The following is a 23,480-nucleotide window of genomic DNA, read 5'->3' as shown; positions in this document are numbered from 1 at the left end:
CCCTGTAATAGTTTTATTATTTTAGAATTTTCATATGACAACTTTTACTTTGTTGGAGAGATAAGGATCACCTTACAGTATAAATTTTACAATTATAATCTAATGAACAAGTCAAGCTGATGCCCCTGGTGGCATTAAACAAGAGAGTTAAATATCCATGGTCTTCTTTCATTCTGCTTAAATGTAGGCTCAAGTCTAGTTTTTTTTAAAATACCTGTCTTCTGAAACTGATCTTTAATTGTTATAGTTAAGGAATCTTATGTATAACCAGGAAGTCTCAAAAAAAATGTTTGAGACAAAAAGGTGATTTGGGCACTTGCTATGCTATAGTGTACAGTTGCACAGGTAGCATTTGATTCAAAGGTCTGTGCTTTAGGGCTGCAATCCTCAGCTAGGTATCCTGGGGCTTTACAGCAGAAACACAAACTTTCTTTGACGCAGACAGGGACCTCTTTTCCTATTTGCATGATTCTCCAATCTTTATGTCCAAGGAGGCCATAATAAGGTATAGTAAGGGTAAAGAAAAGTGGTAAAATTTCCCCTTTATTTCCCCCACACCTCAACTTCCACAATCACCCACTGATTGACACACATTAGAACAGTTCTTCCATATCTTGTCTCAATAATTCATCACTCAGTTCATCAGCAAATGCTTCTTGAAACTGGTTAAAGCAAGATCATTCCATCCCACATTTCTGGCATAGAAATGAAAATACAATGTAGATTCATGAAGTCGGTCCTGCTTCAGTTTGGGCATCTCTTCTATTGCTATTGCTCTCCTTATCAGATTGTGAGATGCATGTTCTGGTAATTATCTAGCAAAGTATCAGGGCAGTAAGGGACACAGCTCTTTATTTCACAAGACTCAAAACAAAGGTCACCCTGGAGTAATCTATTCTGCTAGTTGATCTCCCATAAACAATTCTAATGGTTGATTTGCCATAAATAATTCTTTCCAGGCTTTCCAGCTTCATCAAACTTCCATAAGAGTGAAGAAATATTGTTTGGGCTGAACTGCTTTTGGCTATGTCAACTGAGCTATGGCATTGTTCAGTTATTTGTATATCCGCTTATTAAGGTAATAGTGTTTGATGCTCTCTGAGATTGGTTGTTTTCTTGAAGAAGTTTCAATACCCAAGCTAGGTAACATCATCAGTGCTAGTCAAAATGGGTAATGAAACATTTGTAAGAAAACCACCAAGTTCAGAGAGCATCAAGGATTCCTCATTTTGATCCTGAGCTACAAATAGGTTGTAATAGTGCTTCAGCAAGTTGTTCTTCAGATAAAGGGGTGCTGAGAATGCCACACCACAGTCCAAGACAAAGATTGATGTTTATGTGTCATGAATGTGTGGGGAAGCTTTGAAAATTGATGTCCACTTCTCAAGACAGGTCAGGTGAGGAAGGAGACATCACAAGGACTGTTAGAATTCTATTGCTTTAGAGTATAGGAACAGAATGTCAAAAGCTTGAGTTTCTACTTTGTCTAATAGTTTCTACCTAGTCTAATAGTAAAGAGAATCAAGGCAGAGTTATCCAGCAGTTCTTCCGAGTCTCTCTTCTTCTTAGATCTAAATATTTAAATAAACATTCTTGCATTCCTCCTTCACGGTTAAACTCCATACGTCTCTACACACTGGATTGCCTACTCCAACTTGAACCTGCTAGATCATGTATGAAGAAAATCCTTCTAATTTCATGATTCTGGGATAGAAGGGGAACTGGAACTAGGGTAAACTGCTTCTCAGCCGTAGTTGCAGTATTTTGGAGCAATCTCAGTCTTATGTGAGCAGCTGAAAGGCAGCAGATTGTGGCAGGATATATGTGCAATAAATAATTAAAATATTACAAGAGACAATGGTGATGTGAAAATATATTGGGGATATGCAATATGATCAGTGGTCCTTCACTGTTCTGAAGGACCATTCTTCAAAGCCAGCTAATAGGAAGAGTTTCAGCAAAACACAAAACTGTTGATCTGCCAATAGCAGCGTAAGGAAACATTTAAAAATATTTGTTTTACAAACTGTAGCTTCTGCCAACATTGAATTTGGCAGTTATTTATGTGCTTGATTTCATGTTAACCATTCAAAGCAATGATATCACTGTTGTTTTTTTATTTGGAGGAAATGTGAATCTTGGCACAGCTATCTTTAAGACTGATCCTCTCTCATGCTGATTGGAAGGAAGTCTTATAGGAAGTTCTCTTCAAGGTTTCCAAAAAGAACTGCTCTTCTTCCAAGAAATCATGATCCTATTGGAAAAAACAAAAACAGAATGAAAATAGTGAAAGGGCTGAAAAGTGAACCAAAAACATGTAAATTACATGACCAGTTATCAGAATTTCGCTTTCCTTCCCATTTCCTTAAACTGGTATTTCATGCAAATTTTGAAGTGAGCTCTTTTTCAGATAATAATTTTACGTGAGAGAGAGATAAATAAAATTAGATGAAATTAAAGCTAAATAGAAGAATATTGTTGCGTGACTGCAAGATGGGTTGCATATAAAATTTAAAAATAAAATAAAAACAGCTGTAAATTATAACCTCAGGACAGATGTTAATGTTTTCAATTCATAGTAGACCAAAAGCTGGACAATCTAATCTTACTCGTTCAGCTGTAATTTTATGCAACACCAATTTGGCATATAAATCTGCTGGGTCTGGTCTTGGAAGTCCTTGGGAAGCTATGGTGTTTCCAGGGTTGGCTTTAGGTGGAACAGTAACCGGAAGAGGCAAATCTGGGAAGAAAAACAAGTTAGATATGGCATATAGTCATCTGTGTCATCTACACAGTATAGATCAAAGGGGCAATGGAACAATGGAACAAAAGTTGTGGAACTGTTTCTTTCTTTTTATTTTGCTCTTTGGTTTCTTTTTTAAAAATGTAATGAAGCAATGTTTAACTGAATTTTCCCTATTAGTTTATTGTCAGACACTCCTCTATATTTTGAGGGCAAGCGTTACAGAATGCCAGGACCAGCTTGTGTGGAAGAAACTCAAATCTGTGCTCCAAGATCCGCTATTTAAATAATACATCTATCCCTTCAGTTAAAATCATTTACATATAAAAGCCCTTGAAAATACATAGAATGAAATTTTACCCTCTTCCTTTATTTTGCCTGTCAAGAATACCCACCCCAAATGGATGTGCAGGTACTTACAATGCACGTTGGAGATTATTTTGTCAGGAGTTCCCAATAATGGCAGCTGAGGCATGTTCTGAAATGCCCGTGGATTGCTTGGAAGTTCCATCCGCAGCTGTTCAAGCTGCCTCCTTTGTTGTGACAAACTGAGTCGTTCCTGGAAGAAAAATAAGGAAGAAAAATATTCTAGCAGTAGACTCTGATGTATTATACCTCCACCATCTCATTCTGAACAGACCATTTAAATTTGCCATAATGTCCTAGATTATCAGAACAAACCATAATTTTTCAATTTAGGAAGAGTTGTGGAATCCACTCTTGCTTTAGAACATTTTTTTCAGATATGCAAGTTGTGGTCCATTTTGGAAAGCTGGAGTATGACCAGCTGGAGCATCTAGGCTTCTGAAACTTTGAGCCCTTTTTGGTGAGATTATGTTACAGATGTAAACCAGAAGTTATTAGAAACAGCAGCTTTTTGCGCTGATGATCTGTTCACTTTCTAGGCAGTTTAAGAGGCTGGTATCAACTATTAAAAGCCATCATAACTTGGTTATGTTAGCTGTGGTGTCCTCTGTTCGCTATTCATCACTTCTAATTTGGGGAGGAAGCCTTCTGATCTCTCTCAGCTTATCTAAGCATTCAGAGTTTAACAGATAATCAGATTTAACAGTGATATATTCATAATAGTTCATGTATACATTTTTTTAATAAAAGCTTTTGAAGGTGCTCAAGTCCATTCTGATGATAGCACTCCTGTATAATCTGAAGACTAATCTGTAAAGTAAGAGAAGGATTTTAAAAAATAGTGCGCCTATGTACCTCTTAAATCTAGGCATGTGTTGCTTACCTTGATTTCATGCAGGCTGCATGAAATGCTTACAATGAGCTGATCTGTTTTACTATTATTTTATTAAATCAATTTATAGAGCCATGCAACTGAAATGCAACACAAATTAAAACAGCATGAACTATTTTCATTCAATAAAACTAGATTGTCTGATTTTTGTATTCTGAGGCATATATGTCAATATTTGGATATCCTATACTTTCAAACATTGAATTAATATGTTAATTGTATTTTTAATTCTGTTTTTAACTATTTGGTCATCTAAAGAAAGCCTTAATAAAGGTTCCTCTACTTTAAAAATCACTTCTCTTAGATGACAAGATAAATAATAACAGAATTAAAAAAATAAACAGTAATAAACAGTAACAATAGTATTTCCAAAGGTGCTTTTTCAAGAGGCAAGTGGACTTTCTTGTTTTTCTTTGAAAACGTTTTGCTTCCCATTCTAGAAGCGTCTTCAGGTCTGACTAGATGGTGGGGAATGGATGGATTTACATTCTTTGCAGACAGCTGGTCATTTGCATTCTTCAGTCTTCAAAGAAAAACAAGAAAGTCCACTTGCCTCTTGAAAAAGCACCTTTGGGACAACCATGACCTGGATGACTGAGAATCTCCAGAGACAGTAACAATAGTCTGTAGAAACTGAAAATGTTCATAGGTTGGAAGAGATTACCTGATGCAAATGTTCCTCCTGTTGTCTGAGCCATTCCATTTGCTGCTGCAGACTCTGGAGCCTGGCCTGATGTTCAGATTCCACCTTCTTGGCCTCCACCAGGGCTTTCTCTCCTTCTTCATATTTGTGAGAGGATACCTTTGGGGCACAAGGAGGAAGAACCAGGCTTTGATCTGAACTACAGTCTTAAAGCTGTTTCTGCCTTAGGATTTAACCTGATATAATTGCATTTTATTTAATAAATTTGTTTATTCAATGTTTCAACAATTAAAAACAAATTTCCAGGTTTTGCAACATTACTATAACAGTGTTTACATTTATAGATATCCTCTATTACTGTGCTATCTATCACTATATTTGATTTTTCCTCATTCTAAGCATTTTACACATATATACATTTATTTACACATAAACCTTATTGCTTTATAGTTTCTCATACGTTATCATTTGACGCCTTTGCGTCTTTTCCCTATCCATTCGTACCAAACACCCCAGATCTTGTAGTATTTTCTTTCTTCCTTATTTTCCAATAACATCACCAATCTGTCCATCTTGGCGCATTTGTATATCTTATTAATAATTGCATTCTAAATGCAGCATGCTAAATAATGGATTGTTTGTTGTTTAGTGTGTGCTGCATAGCCACACAGAGTTGCTTAACCGAGTATGAACCTGTCCATTATGTATTAGTCTACAAATTGTTAAAAATGGAGCTGGAATGTAAGAAACCAGCAGCAAGTTATGACTGATTTTATATTCATAGAGCATGTTTTTCTCTTAATGGTGTGTGATGTATGATGTATTTATTATACATCTTATAATGTCTATTTTTCATGATGAAAGTATTTGTAAATTTTTAGCTAATTTGCACCATGGCATCTGTTTAGATGACATATTTTTTGTTCAACAACCTGCAAGCTGAATTGTGTTAAGCCACAATTCTCTGACTTCCTTCCTTTACGTACCTGCCTTCAACAAATACCTGGGTTCATCAATCTGAAATTTTCCCACATCTGGAAAGTGTAGTTTAAGGCTTTCCCTTGATAGGTGATAAAACCTGGAAATGCAGGTGTGGCTGGATTTCCCCTTCGCCATTTTCTAGTCAGTCATATTATGTAATTATGCTGTTTGTGGAAAGCATGGCCTTGATTACATACTGAAGATTCTCTTTTAAAAGTAGCCAGGACAGATTATTTTTACACACACACACACACACACACACACACACACTCAAAAGTGCAAGACAGTATTAGGTGCCTCCCCCCCCCACCCCCACCCCCAAAAGACCTACCAATAACACTGCAAATGTGGCAGAGTGTTTGGATTTGGAACCATTAATTTAAAAGCTTATTCCCTAGCTTTCAAAGGAGCATGTTAAAGATTCTTTAAAGGCTGTTTGCTGGCCAAGGGCTTTTCTGGTTCCCATGATACAGTCCAGCCTTCTTTTATCTGATACATCCAGAAGTGCCAGGATATGCAATTTCCAGAATATCTAGCCTAGCTGTTATTGAGTCATTATCAGCTTTTCTAGCTTAAATAGTGGATCTACCTTGCTCATGCTACTGATTTCATCTGCCCTCTGCTTGACACGCAAAGCTGCTGCATTAACTCTTTCTTTCTCCAGTCTCAGCTCCTGTTTCTCTTGCTCTAGAAGCTCTCGATCCCTCACCAGCTGCTCCTCCCTTGATCTCAACTCACTGGATTTGATCTTCAGGTCTGCTTGTTCCTAAGAGGAGGAAGAAAAATAGCCTTAGAGATTTGCTATGCTATATTTCTGAATTTACTTACATCATATAAAAAAAGACTTGAGAAAAGACCTTTTACTCAACTCTTCATATTTCTGTATCCACGTCAATATAAATTATATATGGTTATAATTGCAATCTAACCGCTACTTCAGTGCCCAAATATTCTTCTGGACTCTTCCCAGATTGTCCAGTAAAAAGACGGTCCAAGAATTAAAGCAACAAAGATTGCAGCCCTTTTACCTTTGCAAGACTCATGATGGCCCCTTCTCTTTGAGAGTCAATTTGCAGAGCTCGGTCAACCTCCCGCTCTGAGCGTTCTTTGCTCAGCCTCTGCTGGACGTGCAGCTCTGACCACTCTGCTGCCACTTTACGGCGCTCCTCGGCACATTTCTGCATGACTGCTTTCTGTTCCTCAAGCAAAGAATTCTGGGAACAAAGAACAGGAGAAGGACTGGGAAATTGGTGTTGTTTTTGATAGCACTACAAAAAGTGAATCAAAGCAAACATCGTATTATCACAAGGCTGGAATGGACATTGGAGATCTTCTAGTCCAACATCTCCCACCACCCCCCGCCCAAGTCCTTACTCCATCCTGGACAAATTTCTCTGCAAAGTTTTCTAGAAAACCCCCAGTGATGGAGCATTGCTCCAGGAAGCAAGCTGTTCCACTGACTAATAGTTCTTGCTGTCAGGAAATTTCTCCTTAGTTCAAGGTTGGATTTCCCTCTGACTAGCTTTTATCCATTGCTTCTTATCCTGCCTCAGGTACTTCAGAGAACAAATAAGCCCCTCTTCCCTGGGACAATTCACCCTGATCATAAGACCTGTTATAGTCACTTTAAAAAGGCTGTTGCTAACTTTACTTAGGTTTAATTGATGTATCTTGAATTTTTCCTCATAGTGGAAAAATTCTTTTTCTCCTTGCAACAGAATATGAATTCTATTTTAAATCTTCTCTGCTTCCATTATAAAATGTCTCTCTATAAGTCGAGGAATAGCTAAAATGTAAATGGAACTACAAGGAACTACAGATATTACTTGTGAGTTTTTTGAGTTTCTGTACAGAATATATTTATGTACAATATGGATTCTAGTATTATGAAGCATTATAAAAGTTACTGTGGAATTAGTCAGAAAAGCAATGAGGAAAATATGGGAGAATAAAAAATGGAGGAGGCTTTCAGATTTCTCCTTTTCGTAAAATTCAGTAAATGACATATAAGGTAAAGGTAAAGATTCCCCTTGCACATGAGTGCTAGTTGTATCTGGCTCTAGGGGGCAGTGCTCATCTCTGTTTCAAAGCCGAAGAGCCAGCGCTGTCCAAAGATGTTTCCGTGGTCATGTGGCCAGCATGACTAAATGTTGAAGGCACATGGAACACTATTACCTTCCCACCAAAGTGGTCCCTATTTTTCTACTTGCATTTTTACATGCTTTCGAACTGCTAGGTTGGCAGAAGCTGGGACAAGTAACGGGAGCTCACTCCATTACGCGGTGCTAGGGATTCGAACTGCCGACCTTTCTGATCGACAAGCTCAGCATCTTAGCCACTGCGTCCCTCATAAATGTAAATGACATATCATAAATGACATATACCTAGTTGCATTTAGTCCTCATTTCACAACATGCTCATTAATCTCACAACATGAGCGCTTCTAACCTTTGCCCTCTCCAACTCTTCCCTCTCCATGGTTAGTTGCTGGGTCATGACTCTTCTCTGTTCCTCGAGTGAGCGCTGCAAAGATTCCACTTTGGCTTGTTCAGTGGTGACTCTCCAACGTTCCTAAGGCATAAGAACGCACCCCATCAGCTCCTGAAAGGCTTAATCCATCTCCAAGCAAGATAGTGTGTGAAACAAGCAGGGTTAGACTAAGCCACCCCAAATTAGGCTAAGCCACCTAAAATCCCAACAGGGATTTCCTTTCGAAGCCCTTCTGATCACTGAGGCAGTACTTATCCAAAAGGAAAATACTTCCTATATGTCTTAATTAATTGCTAATGGAAACACCATTTAAAACTGCAAGATATACCATTTAAAACAAACCGAACATGGGCAATTGAAAAAATCTATTTATATGGAAGTTACGAGTCAAAAATAACTTGATGAGCTGTAGTAATAATAATATAAAACCTTGACCATTATGTAATACTAAGAAGATAGTTTATAAACTCATGGGTGCTTTCTTTACAAATGCTCTGCTTGTCAAGTGCAACATTAGCTTGCACATTATGTGCAGATCTGTAAACGCCTCTCTTCCCAATACACAACACTTAGCTGTAGGTCATCTGTCCTTTCCCTACATTGACCTTCCCAGGAAATAGTCAGACTTGCTGACTGAGGGGAAGAGACTGGCCAGTCCTTAAGAGAGAAATTTTACTTTACCTAATTCCTTTCTGATTCTTGTCTTGAAGGGATAGTGACCAGATATGGCAATCACTCAATATGGAAGCTCATTAAGATCTTTGTCACAGTAAATATATTTAGAAAAATTTAAATTCTAAACCTGAGTAGCCCTAAAGTTAAAAGTTGCCTTCAATTCTCACATTTCTGCCACCATCAATACCAACCATTTCTGCCACCATCAATACCAACCATCAGCTAACCTGTTCCAGAAGGCGGGTTTGCTCGTTTAGTCTGGCCTCCATCTTAGAAATAACCTCTTGTAGCCGGCCTCGTTCATCTTCCATGTCTCTCTGTTGCCGGTTCAAACGGTCTTGCAAAACTTTCAGATTGGGACAAGGAAAGAATTAGCACCTTTTTAAAGCCACCAGGATGGTAGACATAACTTTTTTGGGTATGTGTGTATGGAATTCTCAAATTCTTGAGCTACGACATCTGCACTGATTTGTTGTCATGATAATCCATGGAGATAAGACAGAAGATGAGGCATTTCTAGAGGAGCACTTACCCTACCTCACCCCTTCCCTCATAATACTCTTACTCAGCCATATGATCCACCAGGAGCAGCAGCACACCCGTCCCAGGATAGGAGACGGAATGGGACATTATTAGAAAGGTGGCCTTATCCCTTCAAATGAAGAACAGCTGATAAAATGGTGGTGGAAAGATGTTTCAATGTCTGGAATAACTTCATAGTGACACCATTCTTAAACCATAATCTCTAATACATCAATTGGCACCACATCCAAAATTTGAGTTTGTCTATGCATTGTATCTATATTTCAGCCTTACAAGTCACTTAAATCAGAGAGGAATTTTAGTAATATGAACTGTATTTACTGCACCATGTAATTCCATTTATATTGTGCTGCTCCACTTCTTGCTATTTTTGTAGCTTAGATTTAAAACTATTTACAATTAAGTAAATGTAGTGACATATTAAAACACTATATCCTCTATGAGACTAGAAAATCCATTTATTTATTGACAATACAGACAATAAATAAAATTCTTTCACACTATTTTCATGTTCTCTTTTGTATTGCAATAACATGATTGAAGTAGGCTGCCCAAGAACAAGAGTTGCCCTAGACTAGAACAAGTTTTATTCGGGTCCCAATCATCAAAAGGAACATACCCCTAAGCTGCTCATCTCTTTGGCGAGCTCCCATCTCAAGACCTTGGTGGGTAGTATGGTGAGTGGCCTCCACCTTACTGGCAAGATCATTCAGGTTGCTGGAGAACTTCTCCATTTGGTCTATAACGCCATTCAAAGACCTGCAGGAGACAAGCAGAGCACCACACTGCCTAGCCATTTCCATGTTTCTTACTGACTTCTCATAACAAAAGAACGGAAATCAAAAGCTACCTTCAATAACGTATATTTTGTTCCCCTGGATATGAACCAAATCCCTTCCGGGGACCTGGGCTCATGGCTCTATTTTTGAGCTGTAGGCTTCTACAGCTTAGTGACTGATCTGTAGGGTTCCGTATCCAAATTGTCCATATGGCATTTCTGGCCAATGTTGCTAAAATTATGTATTTGAATCCCTTTTAAAACAGATTTAAAACTCTTAGTATTTTGCTCAGGCCTCTAGTATGGACTGCACATGTCCATGGATGGAATCATAGGCACTCCTCATCCTTTTTTAAAAAATAGGAGCACTGTGAACCAGAGAAGCAAACTGCAGAGTTGATTCCACTTAACAAATGTGCACTGACTACCAGATACAACTATTTATGCTCCTTACAACTGAATAAACATTCCAGTACTCTAATTCTTTAGCATAATTAGCTCCTGCTACCTGGTGTAAGAAGTGGCACTGGTCACTGCATCAATCTCCTGACTCTTCAGTTGTTTCAACCGTTGTAACTGCTCATCATGATCCTTGCGCATTTCCAGGATGGACATACTGCAAGAGTCAAAAAGGGCCATAAACAAACACTGTTTCTCCATTTATTTCAGCATAGACATACTGTAAAACTTGTCTAAATATATAGAGATTCAGATTTGTCAAACAAAACAAGCTTACATGTTTGACTTAAGCTTCTGAAAAAACATAACATAACCATCCATTCAAGAATGTGTAAGCAATTTTTTTCCCATCATCTTCCCCACAATATTACCGCTGAAGCTCTCGTAGGCGATCAATTTCCTTGGCCTTTTCCTGCTCTAGCTCAGTCAGTCGACGCTGATGCTGGGCTAACATCTCTGATTTTGCCTCCTCTGCGCTCTGACAGCGAGAAAGGTATTGTGCAACCAACTCCTGGTTTTCTTGCCGGAGACGATCCTCACGCTGACGGTACGAGTCCTCAACCACCTTCACACGGTTCCTAGCTCCCCAGTTGGCAGTGTTGAGGAGAGGGAAGAACGCAATGGATTTTTGTGCAGCCAGGAATATTTTCGATTATCAAGTTGACATTTAAAAGGAGCTGGCATGACCTTGGAGCTGGTTTTATGTTTGAAAATTGTGCTCTTCATGTCAGTTTACCCCTATGTTTTCCTTGCCCTTCCCAAAAGTGGTATTATCCAGACGTATGTGAACCACAAGTTCTTTGTCTAAGCTGGCTGTAAATTTCAGGAATTGAGCCTGAATGTATTAAATTGGTATGAGGTTGGAAAATGCAGATTTTTTTTTTAAAAGGAAAATGCAGATAAAGATAGGAGAAATAACTTTTCATATATATTTTAGGTATATTTTATTTGCTATTTGTCTCTTAATGCTGCAATTTTACAAACTTTCATGTTAGGTTTTCCACTTGCTCCAAAATTTTCATGCTCTGTTTGGGAATGACAACGAAAGGATATAACAAAGAACCCTGATCCTAGGAAATAAGACCCAGACAGAATTCCCTAAAATATCCCTGAGAATTTGGAAGCAGGAATTTAAATCAATATAACCTTAGCTCTGAGTAGGATAATACTAAAATTGGGAGTATTTGATAAATGTGCATTCCTCCTAAAATACAATCTCAACCTCAATCTCAAGGATGGGACCTCTTCTAAATAATAAAAAATTTCTCTCAATTCTAAATTATGAGATGATTCTACAAAAATAGCTCTTGTAACAACACACAAACCCCTGCAAACATAGAAACTGCAAGAGTTCCTGCTGATGGGCCTTCCAGTGTTGAGGGGATAGTATTTATATTTAAATGTTGCCTCCAGTTCTCCATGTGGTTCCCACTCCATAATGTTTTCACTTTATATATGTAGTACTAGACATACTTAAATAAACTTTAATAACCTCAAGTGGTTTACCCCATTTCTACCTGTGTGCATTCTCAATAAGTTCCAAATCCTCTTGGTGACGTCGTTGTAGACTTTCCAGCAAGAGTTTCTGCTGGTTCTTCTCCAGTTCAAGTCGTCTTACCTGAAATGTTTTTTAATAGTTATTTTTAAAGCATGTTTAAAGCATGGAAAAAAAGGAAGGAAGGAAGGAAGGAAGGAAGGAAGGAGAGGTAGAAGATCACAATGTAGAATAAACATAACTGTAATATAACGTAATATTGATAAGAATGATGAAAAGGAGGCAAAACCTGCTCCCTACCTAATCATTCTGATAAATTAAAACCTCTTCTCGCAGAGAATTGTGAGATAGTTATGTGTAGATACTTGAAAAGAGAATAAGTATATAGTTGTGACCATGCATAGAATTATGTTATGGAAGTGTATGTGAGAACGGGCATCTGATTGTAGGAACAATTACGAGAATGTGATATGTGTGCATGAAAGTCCTGACCTTGTTCTCTATAACTCTAACTATTGGAAGAGCTTCTCAATTGTAAGAGGAGCCCCTTTATGAAATAAAATAAAATAAAAATAAAACAACATCCTTGCAAGTCTTCGATATATAAACCAGTGGTCTTGTATTACAAGCAGACTTCTACCTAACTTTTTATTTCTAAGAGGACCCATTTCTATCTAAATCATATGAAGAAAGATGCAGGAATTGGATATGTTTACTGAAAAAAAGGACTAAGGGTGACATGACAGCAGTGTTTCAATATCTGAGGGGCTGTCACATAGAAGATTAGATCAATCTATTCTCCAAAGTACCAGAAGGCAAGACAAAAAACAATGGATGGAAACTAATCAAGGAGAGAACCAGCCTAGAACTAAGGAGAAATGTCCCAATATTGAGAACAATAAACCAGTGGAACCACTTGCCTCCAGAAGTTGTGAGGTGCTCCAACACTAGAGGTTTTTTAAGAAGAGATTGGACAACCATTAGTCTGAAATGGTATGGGGTTTCCTATTTGAGCAAGGAGTTAGACTAGAGGACTTCCAAGATCCCTTCCAATGCTGATATTCTGCTATTGTCACAATGCCCTTACCTGAACCTCAAGCTCAGTGAAGCGAGTCTGGGCACTCAAAAGCTCGGCCTGATAGGTTCCCAGCGTTTCTCGGAGCTGCGCTTGCACTCCCAGCATTTTTGTTTCATAGTCAGCATTATTAGGTGAGCTCAGGAGAAGGGGCTCCAAGATCAGAGCCTAAAAAAGAACAAAAAATGTCATAGCTTCAAATATCCAGCACACTTTTAAAAAGATATTCATCTTTCTCTATTCCACTTTATCGATACCAATTTCATAAAGGTTACTGGAAAACCTGTGCAAAGTTTTGTACTCATTTCACTGGTTTTAATAAAGGGAACTTGGGTGTGGAGTCTTCCCCAAGTACAACAGCTGTGATACATTTTATACCTTATAAGATATCTTATACCTCTTATATCTTATCAGATATCTCATACCTTAAGATACCTTTTTATAAGCAATATAAATAAGTGCTTCAAGACATAAACTGAAGGGCTGTGTAGTGTGTTTTTCTTTCTGCTTTTTCACAAGCAAAAAAGTGAACGTGTCTGCAGCTCCTTAAAACTAGTGCACCTTTCTCCACACCTGAGATATAGCTACAAAGGGCAGATGTGCAAGCTTGGGAAAAGAGGGAGATGCTGACTTGATGTGAGTGCCTGCCATTCCAAAGCACCTTCCTCCCTGCAAATCCACAGGGTCATGCATCCTGAATAAACATTCGTAGGAGTAAGTCTTAATTTACATAAAACTAGTCAAAGAGTGAATTATACAAGAAAAAAAATAGGAATTCCTTTCCCTGGATATTTATTTAACCACAATAGGTAGGTTATTATTTGAAATTATTTAAATCAGGATGCTGTAGAAGTTCCCACCAGGCTAGAAAAACATTGAGAGCATTGAATATGAATGTATGCTTCAAGTGATCTTCGTAAGTAGAAGGGAAAGAAACCCCTCTAGGTTATTATTTGGGTTTTTTTGTTACTCTAGTACTCAAGGCACTCTGATTATTGGACAGTGCAATCTTCTGGACTAATGTTTCTTCTTCAACATAGGCAAAAAAAGGGAATACATTCAGAAAGTCCAGGATGCTACAAATAACCAGATGCTAAAGAGATATACTGATTTATCATTCCTGCTGATATTCATTATTTAAAATGAGTGCATTACTCCACACCTACCTGGGAATTAACAGGAACCTTAGTGGTTTCTTGATGTCCTCGTCCAAAGGTTGCAGATGCTGAAATCCAAGCCACAAAAAAAAATCAGTTGTAGTAACTAATTTAAGTTTCCTATTGCAGAGAAACTGAATTATAGGGAGAAAATATTGCTATTAAGAGCACATAATACCCACTGTTATTTCTCAGATTTAAGGACTAAGATATTATAGATACCTCTGGACTTCATGCTGTTTCCTGCAATTCCTACATACAGGGGTGAAATTCTACCAGTTCATACCTATTCGCTAGAACTGGTTGTTAATATTCTAAGCAGTTCGGAGAACTGGTTGTTAGAAGAAATTACTGGCCTAATCCTATAAGAAAAGCAGGAAGGAAACATTCTGGTGTTGCTTACAGAAACTGCCTCTGTTAACCCATATTATGTTCTTGGCAGGACTAGACTTTCTGTCTCAGGAACTTTTCTGGAGTTTTTTTTCCCCTCCTTTGCTGGTACTTTGCTTGTGTGGAGTGACCATTCAAAGTTACAATGGCACTGAAAAGTGACTTATGACCATTTTTCACACTTACGACTGTTGCAGCATCCCCAGTCATGAGAGGCCAGGCAAGGAGAGGTGTGCCTCGATGTGAGTGATATTGAGTTGGTCACACCCAGCCAATAATATGACCACCAAGCCACGCCCACCAACTTAGCCACGCCCACAGAACTGGTTGTTAAAAAAACTGAATCCCATCCCTGCCTACATAGCAACCACTGTGTCTGGTATCCTGTAATTAACTTGCATTTTTGGATTAACGCCTAAAAGAGAGGCTGCTTAGACAAGCTAGCTCTTCCTGTTTATTCTTGCAGAGTTGTGAGATAACAGGGAAGAAAGGTGAATTGGAGATAGCTCTACTAAAAATGGAGCCAATAGAGCAGCTTTTTAATCCCTCCCTGGATAAGGAAAAGATTTGAGATCGCCCACAGGTGCTCCAGATAGTTGCACTTTGCAAGGAGACTGCAAGACTACTCTGAGGCAGTTTTAGAGCTCTGGGAGCCACGGAATAGACATTCAGCCCTCAAAAAGACTCTGGATTCGCATACTTGTTTTCTATTCACCTTTTCAAATTGCTTGTTAATTGCTTTTCAGCTATTAGGAATCTTTGAAACATCAAGTCTGCGAACACTGGGGGAATCTCCTTCAACCCTTAGCAAAACAAATTTCAAGTACAAGTTTAAGGATGGATTTAAGGAATTTAAAGAAGATTAATTAATAAATTAATAAATAAAAGATTGAATCGAACTTTGCTTTTGGAAAGATACAAATAGACCAAAAGTCCAGATGGATTTGATTTTGCGCTTAATTATAAGAATCCTTCCCATGGGAAAATGTTTTTCTTTTGAATTCTTTAAAAAAAACCACAGGGGTAGGACACTAGAAGGAACTAAAGATTTCAGTTAAAAGGAAAAGGCTTAGTTTTAACTTACCAATACAGAATGGAGTAAAATATTTTAACATTGGATGTAATGGACATTGTTGAACAAGAGTATTTGCCTCTATAAGTAGACTATCTTTAAAGAAAGACCACAGTTGTAATACAGTTGTTAAGTGAATCTGGCTTCCTCATTGACTTTGCTTTTCAGAAGATCACAAAAAGTGATCACATGATCCCAGAAGATTGCACATCATAAATACATGCCAGCTGCCAAGCATCCAAATTTTGATCATGTGAATATGTGGATGCTGCAGTGGTTGCAAGTTTGAAAAACAGTGATAAGTCACTTTTTTCACTGCTACTGTAACTTTGAACAGTCACTAAATAAATGGTTGTAAATTGAGGACTACCTACACTTGATCAAGATTAAAATAGATATCTGCTAGCCCTTGATAGACTTCTGTTGACATCAAGACTGAAATGACAAGGCTTTGAAGATTTGATTATAGCTAAGGGATGGGAAGAAGAGATTATTTATTTATTTTCTTTACTATATTTTTATTTTTCTACTTGTCCTTTTTCTGCATCTTCTACTTTTTCTTTACATTCTTTTCTTTTTGGAGACATGTATTGGTTTTTTATCACTGTAATTATAATTATATATATTTAAAATAGAATTACTATGAAAAGTTGTGAGATCACAAACTTCCTGCTCTAAGTCCAATTAGATAATTATTTCTTCTTTTGTCTTAGCTATCTTGCTCCATGCAAGATAGACACTTAACCCTCGTGAATATGTAACCTTTCCTTACTAGTGTCTAAAATAAGCAATTTAGAGGAAGGGGAAAGTTGAAGGGCTAGAAGACCTGCTCAGTAAACACTTTCTGAATTAATTCCATGGAATTTCCTCCCTACTGCTTTGGCTCCCCACTGGAACTAGAGAGGAAAGCTCTGTGATGCTGTAAACATAGGGATCTTGTTAATAAACATTTAATAATTATAGGCATCCTGGCATCTTTTCCTGTATACAGTATACACCCTCTTCGATATTCAACCTGCAAGTTCTAAATTAGCTGGTAATGTATGCATGGAATGGGGAAGAGAACTTAACAGAGGAGTAACAGATGGAAGGAACAAAAAATTACTGTTCTCTTGAATTGCAAGAGCTGGGAAGGGGGAAATCAATATACCAACCATGGACCCTCTCATTCCATCTTCCAATCGTGGACCAACTAAGATTGAGCAACCTATTTGGCAGCAAGTCAACAATAACAAAGGCTATATTTTGTAAAGCCAAGCTCTCAAATAAGAGATGCATCAATCGTCCAACATGCTTAACACATCTCTTTTGCTTAAATGCTACTACAGGTAGTTCTTGACTTACGACAGCAATTGAGCCCAACGTTTCTGTTGTTAAGTGAGACATTTGTTAAATGAGTTTTGCCCCATTTTATGACCTTTCTTGCAATAGTTGTTAAATGAATCATTGCAGTTGCTAAGTTGGCAACACGGCTGTTAAGTGAATCTGGCTTCCCCAGTGACTCTCCTTGTCAGAAGGTCGCCAAAAGTGATCACAGGACCCTTGGGACACAAAACAACTGTCATAAATATGAACCAGTGGCAAAGCATCTGATTTTTGATCACATGGGACCATGAGGATGCTGCAAAGGTCGTAACTCTGAAAAACTCGCAAGTCACATTTTCAGTGCTGTTGTAACTTTGAACGGTCACTAAAATCAACTGTTGTAAGTTGAGGATTACCTGTACATCAATACATTTTTAAAGAGGCTGTAAGATTTGCTCTGATCCCTTCAGCAACATCACTGGATCATAGCTCCACTTCCTGCAGCTCTCAGAAAGCCTGGAGTCTGACTCTTGGCAGTATCAAAAACTCCCCTTGCCTGCTATACTGAACCAAGAATGTCTTCCAAAGTCTTTCTAAAAGCAGGAAGAAATGAAGATTACTGGAAAGGCCAGATGCAATAGTAGAGCGTCACACCCTGAATGACAGAGATGTAAAGGAATGGCAGGAATGGGTCTGAGGTAGATCTAAAGCAGAGGTATGTATTTGAGCCAAGAGCCATTATATTAAATGAGGCTCTGTTCCAGTAATAGGGAATGGAGGATTAATAAATATGATTTAATTGCAAATGTAATCTAGTTCCGCTGTGTTTAATCATGTTTCATATAAATGTGTAATTTGTTAAAGAGAATTTAGGGACTAAACTTAAGGTTTTCAGGAGCTGTGTAGTGGGGAGTGGAATAGTCCAAAGGAAACTGATTAGTAACAAAGAAAGAAATAAAATCAGGATGTTTGCATCTCACTCTGTAACAGAATGTAACAATACTCCTACTGTGTTACTTTGGGCAGCCCAAGCTTGAAATATTTCTCCCATTGTTTCCCCCTGCCCCTGCAATGAAATTTAAGCAGTTTGCTTGTAAACAAGCCTGTAGAACAGATGCAACTTATAACATTTTTAGATGCCTTGTCTGTCAATGACAACGCTGCTATAATGTGAATGTGCACTTATTGGATAGTCTGGCTAGAGTTTGAATCTTACCTCTTGAAATTGTATCTCCAAAGGGAGTCCCTTTCCTGGAATCAGATGGAAAAGTAGGGGCACTTTGTTCCTGGGATCTTTCCCAAGGAACGAAAGACCTGAAATAAGCAGAGGCTGGTAAGGTTAATAATTAGACAGGAATAAAATGCAGTTTTCTCATTTTTGGAATAAGGGCTGTGAAAATAACCCTTCGAAGGCAATGAAAATAAGGTAGTCGGCAAGTGGTAGAGTCCCCTATGATTTTGGTGCCAGAGTTTTGGGTAAAGAAGGGAAGGGTGATGGGTAAATAATGACTGATTTAGCCAAATGTCTGATAAGAATTTGATCCAGCATTCCGTTTCATCCATTTGATCAGTATTTCTCAACCTCGGCAATTTTAAGATGAGTGTACATTCAGGTAGTCCTTGACTTACAACAGTTCATTTAGTGACCGTTCAAAGTTAGAACGGCACTGGAAAAAGTGACTGCAAAAAAGGTGATGCAGTATCCCCATGGTCATGTGATTTACATTCGGAAGCTTGACAACTGACTCACATGTATGACAGTTGCAATGTCCTGGACTCATGTGATCCCCCTTTGCGACCTTCTGACAAGCAAAGTCAACGAGGAGACCGGATTCATTTAACAATCGTGTGACTAATTTAAGAACTGCAGTGATTTGCTTAACAAATGTGGCAAGAAAAATTGTAAAAGGGAGCAAAACTCACTTAAGAGTTTTCTTAACATTTCTTAACATAAATGTTGGGCTCTATTGTGGCCATAAGTTGAGGATTACCTGTACTTTAACGCCCAGTATTCCCTAATGTGTGGGCTCCCTTCTACCACTGTGCTGCAGAATTCTGGGAGTTGGAAGTCCGCACATTTTCAAGTTGCTGTTGTGGCCTGCCAGCGGCCAGCAGAGCTGTTGGCAGACTCAGACAGTCAGGAGGTTGGGGAGGAACATGGGCCGTCCTGGCATCTGGGGAAGGCTCTGACAGGTACTTTACGTCGGAGGCAGAGATGGGGCCAGGGCCGTCTGACATTTATCAGCTTCAGAACATCTAAGGATCCAGCTATCTTCGGAGACAGAGATCAGTGGGGCAGAAGAGCAGCTGGAGCCTGTTCCCGGTGTGTGCATGCGCACAGCTGCCAGGAGAAGAGTACAGCTGAGAAAGAAAGGTCGACTCAGGAGTAAAGGCTCAGGTGGATGGTGAATGGCCCCTCCCATAGGGAATAAAGAGGAGCGAAAAGAGGAGTGGTGTTTGCAAGAGACAATTAGTTCAATTCTTTTGGGTAAAGATTTGTTCCTGACTTCTTGCCAAGTAAGAGCTGCTACAGCGTTGCCAGGCCAATTTGGAAGATAACATCCAGGCAACTCTCCAAGCCTGATAAAGGTCTGTAGTTGTGAAATCTCAGGAAAGATGGTTTTCCGGGACTTTGCTGGAGAGGAATTCCTTTTAACCTAAATAAAAGGGGTTTTATCGGGACAAGGAGTCTGTTTCATGATCTTGGGAAGCCTAGGTCAGAATAGTTGTTGAGATTGAGAAACCCCAAATCAGATGCCTTTGAAAAACTATCATGCAAGTTCTTACTCTGATTGTTCCAATCTGGCAGGTTTATCTGATGTGGCAGCAGATCGATGTTGTTCTTGAGTGGAGATTACCTGCTGGCTGATAAAAAGAGAACAAAAATGTGAATTCAAACTTTCATGTGTTAATTAAAGCAAAGATCTTGCTACCTTGAATGGGAATTGCAAAAATCAGTCTAACACATACGGAGAGCACCAGGATTTGGAAATCTGCATTAAAGAAACTACTTTCTTACTCCTTCAGTATAAGCTACAAGACTTGTCATGAAGGAGGAGTACACATCAAGCACTGATGGTTCATTTCCCTTAAGTACCCACATGGAATATACAACTTGATACCTTGTCTATGGAGGTTCTCAGTCATCCAGGTCATGGTTGTCCCAAAGGTGCTTTTCCAAGAGGCAAGTGGAGTTTCTGGTTTTTTTTCTGAAGATGCTTTGCTTCTCATCCAAGAAGCTTCTTGGATGAGAAGCAAAACGTCTTCAAAGAAAAACCAGAAAGTGCAGTTGCCTCTTGAAAAAGCAACTTGATATATTGAATTTACCTACTCTTACCTGGTGAGATGATCCCCATGTGTCTGAACATCTAAGGATGCAGATCTCTTTCTCATTTTCTCCCATGCTTGAGATTTTTTTTGAGACAATACATTATTCAGCCAGCTATCACCATCATCCTCAGCTGGTTCTTTCTTCTGAATGACTTCTTCAGTAACTTGTTTGGTGGTCAAAGGACTCTGGATAGTGGTAGGAGGAGGAGGAGGGGGATCCTTAGCTTCTGAAGGAAATGATGGCATATCCAGCGTGGGTCCTCTTGCGCTGCTTTTGCTAGGTTCTTTGAGCGGGGATGACGGTAGCAAGTCACTATCTTCATCTTTCAGTCCTAGCCAGTCAGCCCCAGACTTGCTGCGTATGGGACTGTTAGATGCTGAGGGGAAAGGCTTTGATCTCTCTTCTGTTTTCAGGTCACTGAGGTTCTCAGAGGAAAACCTACAGGAGTTTTTTCAAATGAAAATAATTTTAATGGCAGCCTTACGGGGATCAAAATCAAAAGGTAATCTAGCCTACTACTACCTGACAGACTGCCGTCTCGACTTCCGTCCCTCTGGAGTTGAGGCCATAGTAGGTTGGTAGGCGCCAAAGGTGAAGTCATCTCCCAGAGCATCTTCCTTATCTGTACAATGGCATTAGTGTTAAAAAAACACTTTCAAAACACAATGGCAAGTGTTAAAAAAAAACACTTTAATGCAAATTTCATGTAAATTTTAGAGTCTCCAGACTGAAGCTCAAACATAGGTCAAAACAGAAGATAAAATATAATGTGGAGATTGTAGATCTAATTCTTAAATAAGGAAATAAAAAGAAGAGCTCATGGATTTTGGATAAAATGTCAATTTTTATGGAAACATTTCCAGGTAGGATTAGAGATCTCTAAAATATCGGAGGTCCAACCCAGATTTAAAATTTTTAGTAGAAGATAATTTCTTATTCATAAGCTAAACTTGTGCCTTGAGGGCTTGGAAATCATAAATGAAAAAACATGACATTCAAATAAACAAATGAATCTTAGGATTTCCAATTATTTTTTTTTTTTTGCATATAAATTTTATTGAATTTACAATTAAAAAAATAACATAACAACATTACATAAGAAACAGAAAGAGAAAAAGAAGAAAGAAAGAAGAGAAAGAGAGAGGAAGAAAAAAAAAACGCTCGGTCTTGCACCAAAAGGAGAAAAAGGAGTATAAAAGAGAGAAAAAAAAAACAAACAAAGAAACGGAGGAAAAAAAGAAAATACGTTAAAACCAGACAAATATTCTTTTTGACAGTCTACAAGATCCAATTCTCCAATTCTTCTCTTACTTTAAATATACACATCTTATCGCTATTTATGGATATTTATGCTTATTTATGCTCATTGAACAGTTTATCTCTGATATAACCAATTATACCATGCATTCCAATTATTATCAAATGCTGAAGACTCTTTATTTTTAAGAGCTATGGTTAAATTGTCCATTTCTGCGCAGTCACATATTTTCTGAATGACCAATTGATCTGTAGGTAAACGGATGATTTCCAGCATTGGGCAAATGCTAATCTGGCCGCAGTTAGAATATGAATTATTATGTATTTCGTCTTTTTAGGAAAATGTTTATCAGAGATCCCTAGTAGGAAGAACTCTGGTTTATATTCAATTTGATCTTTGGTTATCTCCTCCAGCCATTTTCTAATTTTTGCCAGTATTTCTGGGCTTCTTTACAGGTCCACCACATATGAAAGTAGGTTCCCTCTATGTTTTTACATTTCCAACATTTTGGACTAGAGTTTGGGTTCATTTTCGCTAACCTCGAAGGGGGTAAGTGCCATCTATATAACATTTTATACATATTTTCTTTGTACGCCGCAGATTTCGTAATCTTAATGATTCTATTCCAGATCTTTTCCCATTCTGTTAATGTAATGCTTCTTCCAATATTCCTACTCCACATTATCATGTTCCTTTCACTATCTCTTGCTCTAATTCTACCTCCAATAAATATTTATAAAATTTAGAGATATTCTTTTTATTTGATCCTAATAAGATTTTATCTAAGTGTTGTAATTTGCTATAGATTCCAAACTCTTTGATATCTTGTTTGTATCTACTATGGATTTGTATATATAACCACTGATCAATTTTAAATCCCTGTTCCTGTAAGTCCTGTCGAGTTCTTAATTTTCCTAAAGGATCTAATAAATCTTTATATTTAGTCGTTTTTGTTATATCCAAATTGTTTGGATGAACCATTGCCTCCATTGTTGAAAGCCAAATCGAATTTTTAAATAATGTTTTTTTACATATTTTTTCCAATTAGTTAATAGTGAATCTCTAATAAGATGTCTATGAAAGTACGCCTGTTTAGTTTTCCCCACATCCCATAGAAATGCGTGCCATCCTCTCTGAAGGTCGTGCCCTTCCAAGGCTAGAGTTCTTTTATTCCGTAAATTGACCCAGTCTTTTAACCATAGTAAGTTGGCTGCCCAATAATATAATTCCCAGTTTGGAAGCGCTAGCCCACCTCTACTTTTTGCATCTTGTAAGGCCTTAATACTGATTCTAGCTTTTTCCCTTGCCAAATAAATTTAAGAGTTACCTTATTTATATCATCAAAAAAATTTTTGATAATTTTATTGGGATTGTCTGGAATAAGTAAAGGAGTTTTGGTAAAATGTTCATTTTGATTGTGGCAATCCTGCCCAGTAAAGAAAGCTGCAACTTATTCCAAGATTCTAGATCTTTCTTAATTTGCTGTAACAGTTTATCATAATTATTCTCTTTGAGTGATTTACTATGTGGTGTTAACCATATGCCTAAATATTTGACCTTTTTGTTGCCTGTATCCCCATGGTTTTTTCTAATTCTTTCCTCTGGTTCTCTGTTAGATTTTTAGTCAGTAATTTCTGTCCTTATTTCTGTTGATCTTTAATCCTGCTACTGAACCATATTGTTCTAGTTCTTTTATTAGATTATGTCCTTTTTCCATGGGATCCTCTAGGAAGAAAACCATATCGTCTGCAAACGCCTGTAATTTATATTCCTCTGCCTTGACCTTAACCCCTTGGATTTCAGGATTTTGTCTTATCTGCGTTAACA

At 38.0% G+C, this 23,480-nt stretch overlaps 1 protein-coding gene across 4 annotated transcripts in view; it reads right to left on the bottom strand.

The window, feature by feature from the left end:
- Nucleotides 1-1,861: 1,861 nt before the first annotated feature.
- Nucleotides 1,862-23,480, bottom strand: part of FBF1 (Fas binding factor 1) — a 43,279-nt gene continuing 21,660 nt past the window's right edge. For all 4 annotated transcript variants that reach the window (XM_087924845.1, XM_087924843.1, XM_026702022.2 and 1 more), the window contains exons 13-30: nt 20,918-21,017; nt 20,402-20,833; nt 19,852-19,929; nt 18,281-18,378; nt 14,307-14,365; nt 13,153-13,308; nt 12,088-12,188; nt 10,942-11,148; nt 10,620-10,727; nt 9,953-10,092; nt 9,018-9,136; nt 8,074-8,196; nt 6,654-6,839; nt 6,215-6,391; nt 4,666-4,803; nt 3,164-3,302; nt 2,610-2,740; nt 1,862-2,254 (exon numbers count right to left, since the gene is read on the bottom strand). In XM_087924845.1, coding sequence (XP_087780971.1) covers nt 2,171-2,254; nt 2,610-2,740; nt 3,164-3,302; nt 4,666-4,803; nt 6,215-6,391; nt 6,654-6,839; nt 8,074-8,196; nt 9,018-9,136; nt 9,953-10,092; nt 10,620-10,727; nt 10,942-11,148; nt 12,088-12,188; nt 13,153-13,308; nt 14,307-14,365; nt 18,281-18,378; nt 19,852-19,929; nt 20,402-20,833; nt 20,918-21,017 — 2,576 coding nt within the window. In that variant the 3' untranslated portion in view covers nt 1,862-2,170. The remainder of the gene's footprint in view (nt 2,255-2,609; nt 2,741-3,163; nt 3,303-4,665; nt 4,804-6,214; nt 6,392-6,653; nt 6,840-8,073; nt 8,197-9,017; nt 9,137-9,952; nt 10,093-10,619; nt 10,728-10,941; nt 11,149-12,087; nt 12,189-13,152; nt 13,309-14,306; nt 14,366-18,280; nt 18,379-19,851; nt 19,930-20,401; nt 20,834-20,917; nt 21,018-23,480) is intronic.

This window comes from Pseudonaja textilis, chromosome 2 (genome assembly GCF_049901715.1).
Source record: "Pseudonaja textilis isolate UNSWEBS1 chromosome 2, rPseTex1.2, whole genome shotgun sequence".
In the NCBI taxonomy this organism is placed as follows: domain Eukaryota; kingdom Metazoa; phylum Chordata; class Lepidosauria; order Squamata; family Elapidae; genus Pseudonaja; species Pseudonaja textilis.
Note: the sequence above shows the minus strand (reverse complement) of the source record. Positions and strands in the feature narration are given on the sequence as shown.